At 31.4% G+C, this 7165-nt stretch overlaps 1 protein-coding gene across 3 annotated transcripts in view; it reads right to left on the bottom strand.

Annotated features, from left to right (window-relative positions):
• LOC106459233 (tetratricopeptide repeat protein 38-like) overlaps positions 1–7165 on the bottom strand; it is a 57219-nt gene that overhangs the window by 27935 nt on the left and 22119 nt on the right. For 2 of the 3 annotated variants that reach the window (XM_022385680.1, XM_022385679.1), the window contains exons 5-8: positions 6598–6717; positions 5892–5951; positions 4459–4624; positions 3288–3453 (exon numbers count right to left, since the gene is read on the bottom strand). In XM_022385680.1, coding sequence (XP_022241388.1) covers positions 3288–3453; positions 4459–4624; positions 5892–5951; positions 6598–6717 — 512 coding nt within the window. The remainder of the gene's footprint in view (positions 1–3287; positions 3454–4458; positions 4625–5891; positions 5952–6597; positions 6718–7165) is intronic. The other variant, XM_013918836.2, reaches the window with a different exon arrangement.

The following is a 7165-nucleotide window of genomic DNA, read 5'->3' as shown; positions in this document are numbered from 1 at the left end:
ATGGATCTCAAAGCCATGTGTCTCTTAGATGAATCAATGACCAAGATGACTCCCCCCCCCTCAGTAGTCCAGATAGGAGATTTGTCTGGAAAGTCATTGATTGGGACAAGAATGTCCATCTTGCTTTCTACAACTTTTGGCCACTTGATAAAATCAGGAGAAATGAGTAAAGTAGCTGTAATTGACTGAGAAGTAAATGAGGCAAGGAAGGACAACAAAGATTACTTGACATTAGTCTAAAAAGTGCCCCTACCATAAATATGTTGAGATGCTAAAGCCCAAATCAGCTCCCGCTGGCATACTTCTCAAGAATGGGAAAATAGTACAGATTAGTATTGCAAATAGGAAACTCTTTCAGGGTCAGCTGAAAATTTAGGGGGAAACAATATCTTTTAGCAATGTATGATGGGCAAAGACATTAAAGTAACATAAGAGCCATGTGGTAAGAGATACTAAAACAGTGAGAGCTACAGCTAAGGAAGACTGCAAGATAAAAATTTTGATTCTGATTAAATAAAACAGATAACAAGAGTACCTGATAAATGATAACTGCCTCTGGAGAAGAAATTCTCAAAGTTAAACAAAATAAAAAGTGCAGGGCAGAAAACTGATAATGGGTCAAAGTGTAGAATACAACATGGAACCTTTAACCCCCCCCCCACCCCCAAAAAAAGAAATAAGAGTCTGAGAGGCAATAGTTTCAGAAGTAAGAAGAGTAGAGGCAGATATTCCTGCTAAAAGGTTAGTAACATTGAGTTATTTTGTAAAAGCATAAGTAATGACCTGAAAATCAAAAAGTGGAAAATATAAGGATTTTCAAACTGAATATTCCAGAATGAGTACACACAGCTATAATAAAAATTAGTTCAAAATTTAAGGTAGAACATACCTGAGAAAAACGACAATTAATACCAGTAAGAGATTCATCAGAATTAAAGTTAACTGACTTTAATTCTGCTCTTCAGACAATGGCAGTGAATAGGTTTGAGTAAAAGAATGTTTTCTAATATTTTATGATTTATTATTATACTCATAATTCTTTGCAATCATTACCATAAGAAAAAGGCAGGTTTTCCACAACTGAGTGTTCTCGTGTATGTACACAATAAGTTTTTCTGAAAACTCATGCTGTTTCATTAAGAATCACCACTCTGGTCCAAAATGATTAATACAATATGAATATCATGGAATCTCTTCTTTAAATCCTGAGATTTATGGAGTTCCATTAACGTATTGGATAACGAATTTTAGTCCCTACATGGGTTTTTGTTTCTTGTTAAGCACAAATCTTCACAATGGGCTAATATGGCTATTCCTGCTGTGGGCACAATAAGTCATGTAAAAGGTGGAAAAATAGAAAACTATGGATAAGTTGACACATATGGGTGTCTGTGGGATAAGGCATTGTTTCCCCTGGAAATTTAAAAACATATTTCTTTCTATATTTATTCTGAATATATATATATACCCTTGATTTAGAAATTTCCCCCTTGGAGAAATGTCTGTGGATGCCCATGTTGACACATGCTCAGAATAGAGTCAAGAAGGGCATTCAGAACTTTAGTCACATTGTTGTTGGCAGTATGAGAGCAAATCAACAAGGAAAGCTTTTCATATTTCAGAGGCAAGTTTACCTGTTTTGACAACTCAGATGCTTCTCACGTGTTGTACTTTGGCTAATTGCACTTTTTTGTTTGGTCAACAGAAACAAGTTTCCTATCTGAAATACTATCTGAGCACATTATTATCAAGACGTATAATCAAAAGTAATCCAACTGTATACAGATCAGAAATGAGTTAAAAGTAAATTATAAATTAATAGAGACAATCATGCTTTAGTAAAGTGATTAAAATGCTGTATGTCATTAATGCGTCAGAAATTGAAATACCTATAATCATTACAGTGCATTGAATCACCAGTTAGGTATCCTTTTTGTTAAATATAATTTTTGTAATAATCCCAACAAAGTATCACAAGGTTTAGTTAGACTGAGTCCAAAATCCACATTCTAAGCTAATTGTGCAAATAATTCTCATAGAATCTAAAATTTATCTGAAAGTCATTTTAAACATTTCAACAAACAAGCTTTAATTGAACTAATTATAAATAAAAGATGAAATAAGTTACTGCTTTCAGACTATTTGCTATTAAGATCCACACAGCTTATTAATACACAAAACATAGATATATTTCAATAGAACGGACCAAACTTTGCAAAATAATGAATAAAATGAAAACAACTGTTATGGTGTGAACACCTTTTCTAAGATGGCAATGTGCTATTATAATATATTATATTTGTCATAAGACATAGGTATTAGACTTATTTCATTTTTTAAAACTATGTTCTTTATCAAATCCCTTATGAAATTTCAAGAATTAGAAGAATATATAATACTAATAATACCACACTATGTTTATAATATTAATAATACCACACTATGTTTATAATACTAATAATACCACACTATGTTTATAATAATAATAATACCACACTATGTTTATAATACTAATAATACCACACTATGTTTATAATAATAATAATACCACACTATGTTTATGATAATAATAATACCATGCTATGTTTATGATAATAATAATACCACACTATGTTTGCCATAGTCATTTCTGATGATGCATATCAGTCAATCCAGAGCTCATCAGGCCAGCTGGGACACAGAAAGCACAGTAGTGATTGGAACACCACATACATAAGCCATTTGTTACAACAACAACAACTGGTATACTGTTATAGTGTGAACGTCTTTTTTAAGCTGGCAAAGCATGATCATAATTAATTAAATGTTTAATAAGACATTAGTACTAGGTCTATTATATTTTTTAACACTGCATTCTTTATCTAGTCTCTTAGGGATTTTCAAGTAATAGAAGAGCATATAATAATAGTATTTCAATCATACTATTTTTTGTAATATCCATTGCTGATAACACATTTCCCTCCATTCAGAGATCATCAGGTCAATTGTGACAAAACAAACACACTAGCAACATCATTTATATATGCCATTTATTAAAACAACAATTGTTTTGGTGTGAACAGCTTTTCCAAGATGGTGACGCATGGTTATAGTTAATTGTTTGAATTGTATGTATGATTTGTGTTTCATTTAAGATGCTTAACTAAAAAAGTATTAGTCAAAAGCAGTATGAAGCATAATTAAAAACAATGTTTTTATAAAAGTTAAGGGGTGTATGATTAATTCAATGTTTAAAATGAATTTTTAAAACTTCAGTTTCCAAATAACAACTTATAACATTGATTTACCTGATGTACTGATCAAGGGAATTCATTAGCAGCTTTGTTGCATTTTCATCTTTTGCCCCAAGGCATGACATGAAAATATGGGTGTCATTGAAAGCTGAAGTATGATCCTCAATGTATGTGCGACATACTTCTGAAACCTCCCTCCATCTGTCCTTTACTTGGGCTCCTAAATGTGTTTCAAAAACATCTATTTTAACTTCAAATGACATACAACTAGTGATTCATTCCGTGTTCTCTCAGTAACATTCGGAGTTAAAACTGACCTTCAAAAAATGTTCTCTTAAGTGGGAAAACAATTATTTTATTTGCAATTAATTAGATTTTAGAAGCCTCTAACTGGTAACTTAAGTATATATCATTTAAAATTTAAATATATTTATTTTTTTATATCTTACACACAAAAACAAATATGTGGTGTTTAACTTTTCAAAATAGCCACTTAATTTGAGGCTTAATTTTAGAAGGTTTCTTTGGAGGAACAAGTCATTCTGAGCCTCTGATAACAACATAATCTATTAGTGCACTGTGTGATCTGATTACCTTGCTACTCAGGATCTCCTACTTTCTAAGGCACTAAGTCTTTTAATGAATTTTAGCTTTTATCCTCTCTACTAGAAAGAACTTTGTTGACTCAATCGAAAATTTAAACTGACTGAGAAAATTTTCTTTAGTCCATTGTACAAAGAAGAGTTACATAGCACAATAAAGATGTAGCTATTTAAGCCATAGTTTAGTGTATATCGTGGAATGTGTGAAATTTAAAGTTGAAACAAACTTTGGATACTACTATTCTGCCAACACTTACAGAAAAGCATACACACTTACATGATAGTGATACAGCCCTGATAAAGCTGCTCTCAATAAGGTTTCAAAAACTATTTTCATTTCAACTTATGGTTCTACAATTCCAGGATTCTACACTTCATATATCTTTCCAACAGATGCATCACTACTTAAGTGTATAACCATCTAGCTATAATTTCCATACACTATTCTAATGAAACGTAATTTGCATCACTAGTGTGTAACATTATTTCCATTATTTGCTCCTTAATATTACTGTTAAAAATTAAAATCCCACCTGAGATACAGTTCAATGAACCCAAATTGCTCACTGAATATTTAATTAAATTGCATATTAAAGCAGAGAAATGTCATTATATACAAATACCCATATAAATTGACATGGTTAAATCCCCGTTTACATTAATCTCATAACCTTCAAGTTCCAAACGATATAAAAGAGCTGTAGCATCAGAAATGTCCAGGAACGATCCAGAATGTAATTTCTTTCCAACCTGTGTATCAAAGATATCCATTGCTGCTTCTAGCTCACCCTGGTGATAAGAAAATGAAAACAAATGAATATAATAGACATAAATGTTGGCTGTTGAAACCATATAATTATTAATATAACAAAACGAGTCTAAACTACAGTCATTCTATGACCATCACCATTTAAGCAATATTGTTTAAATTACTACTGTGGTATATTCACGTAAAATTGAATTAACTTTTGAACAAATGGATAGCTCTGTTCAATAATAGGAAATTATATCAAGATGTTGATTACAAAGTAATGCCAAATCTCTGAATAACTAAGCCATGATTTTGAATGGAATAATGATACTGAACATAAAGTGAAATATGAAGTTCCAAACCCTTACTACTTCCTTCTTCTTCTTCAAGATCCTGTTCCAGACTAACTAACTATAATGATGCTCAGTTTTCGAGAAACTTCTCATTTGCAGCTAGTATTATGCAAATGACTGATCAGTCTCATTCCATAACCTCTAGATATCACCTGATCGACCACTGAAGGACACTGTTCATGACATCCTTTTACAACATGCAGTATTGCAGCAGTAGCCTCCCAGGCAAGTAAAATATTACTCATTGAGAATAACAAAGTAACAAGGGCAATCAGAATGAAAGCAGTGCCTACAAGAATATAATTTAGGCTGATTTTCTCTACAATGTTATAACCAACAATAATTATCTTTTTACCAAGATATAAGCTAGGTTTGTTGTATCTTTTTAATTGTCTAAACTGGACCTGTGGAATGTAAATAGATTTACACTAGGTTGGTTCTGTAGGTTATGAACTCAATTAAAACTATCCTGTCTCTGTTATCATCTAAGCTAGGTTAATTTCCTCTACTAATTTATAAGTTAGGTTACTATCATCTATCATTATCTGAGCTAGGTTGAGTACATCTACCATTATCTAAGCTAATTTGATTTTGTTTCCAATCAGTCATCTAAAATAAACTTACTAAATGTCAAATAGTCCAAGCTATGTCTAAAATGACTACCATGATCTAGGCTAGACAGATTCAGTTTTACAATGTTCTATGCTAGGTTGATTGTGTTTAAAATAGTGTAATTTAGGTATATTGTATATATCATGTCATAGATACATGCTCACTGTCATTTGTCTTAGTGTTATTACTTTTATGCCCTGTGATACTATTTTCAATAATCTTGAACTTTGTGTCATATGATGATGATTTTGCAATCTAAAGTAGTGATCAGTAGTGACAATGGTAAGCAATTACACTACCTGCCTATAGTAAACTTCATACATTATTGTTTTTCACTGACCTGTTCAATATGATACACTGCCCAGTGCCAGAAATTGTGACAAACCAACAAATTGTTCACCTAAAACCCAGAAAAAAATAGAAAATAGAAAAAAACTGACATCAATTTAAGATCCATAAAAAACAGAAGTTCAAGCTTTAATAAAAAGCAAAAGCAAAAAAAAAAAATACAGCAAAATTAACAAAAAAGTTTAACAATGAGTGGCATACTTATAAATTGTCACTTGTAATAAATACTATAATATTTTGAACATAAAATTACAAAAATAAGCACTAAATACTCTAAGTATTAATTAAACTGTGACTTTTAAGAAAAAGTATTACAGGTCAAGAAAACAGGTTAAAATTTATATACAAGCTATATCAACAAACAAATCATTTTAATACATGTTGTATAGTATGTTATTAAGGAAAAAATTCTCATTCAAGATCTTCAGTAATGTAGTTAAAGTAGAAGGCACAAATTACTTCAACAATAACCTTTAGAATATTCCTGTAGTAAATAGGCTTTTGTGGTATTTTCATTGTTTTTAGTGTATGAAAAAACAGACACTAAGGATGCAGCCAAAGCCTGATATCAGCTTTTGCACTGTAGAGGCTCATAACTTTAACAATGATCATAATATATATATACATATATAGTTCTTGAAAATACTATGCATATTGGTACACAAGATATCCATAAAAAATTATTGGTATTTAGTAACCTCCCAGTTCTTCACTGTTGAACTCATAAAAGCAATCCCTTCATTGGTACGACCTTCCATTTCCAATACGTGAGCAAGAGCATGAGTGGCCCAAGCATCCTTTGGATTAAGTTCCAATCCCTGAAACCAACACAATATTTCCAGAAGTTATAATAATTGAAAATGCATACAACTATAATCATACTTCAATCAAGTTTTCTTCAATAAACCACATTAATCAACATTAGTGATTTATACAACTAATGGAAAACATCAGCATTGCTGTAAAAATCAACACAGTTATTGCATATACAGTTAAAATATTAAAAAAGTGTTAAATGGATGTAGCTATTACAAAATATTGTTACGACAACGGAAGTCACGTGATTCTGGTAACATGTGATGAGATTCTCGAAGGATCGTGAATTGTCCTGGCAATTCTAGTCTGTTCCAGGCACCCTCTTTTTTAGCATATAAGCCCGGCAAAGAAAGCGAGATTAGAATTGCAGATAGATAGATAAAGAGATTGAAGATAGAGATAATCAAGTCAAGCCGTAAGTAAAGTGTGTGAATCCCTGTGAATTATAGC

The sequence above is a fragment of the Limulus polyphemus genome, unplaced genomic scaffold (genome assembly GCF_000517525.1).
Source record: "Limulus polyphemus unplaced genomic scaffold, Limulus_polyphemus-2.1.2 Scaffold579, whole genome shotgun sequence".
Classification (NCBI taxonomy): Eukaryota; Metazoa; Arthropoda; class Merostomata; order Xiphosura; family Limulidae; genus Limulus; species Limulus polyphemus.
This window is presented reverse-complemented; position numbering and strand designations above follow the sequence as displayed.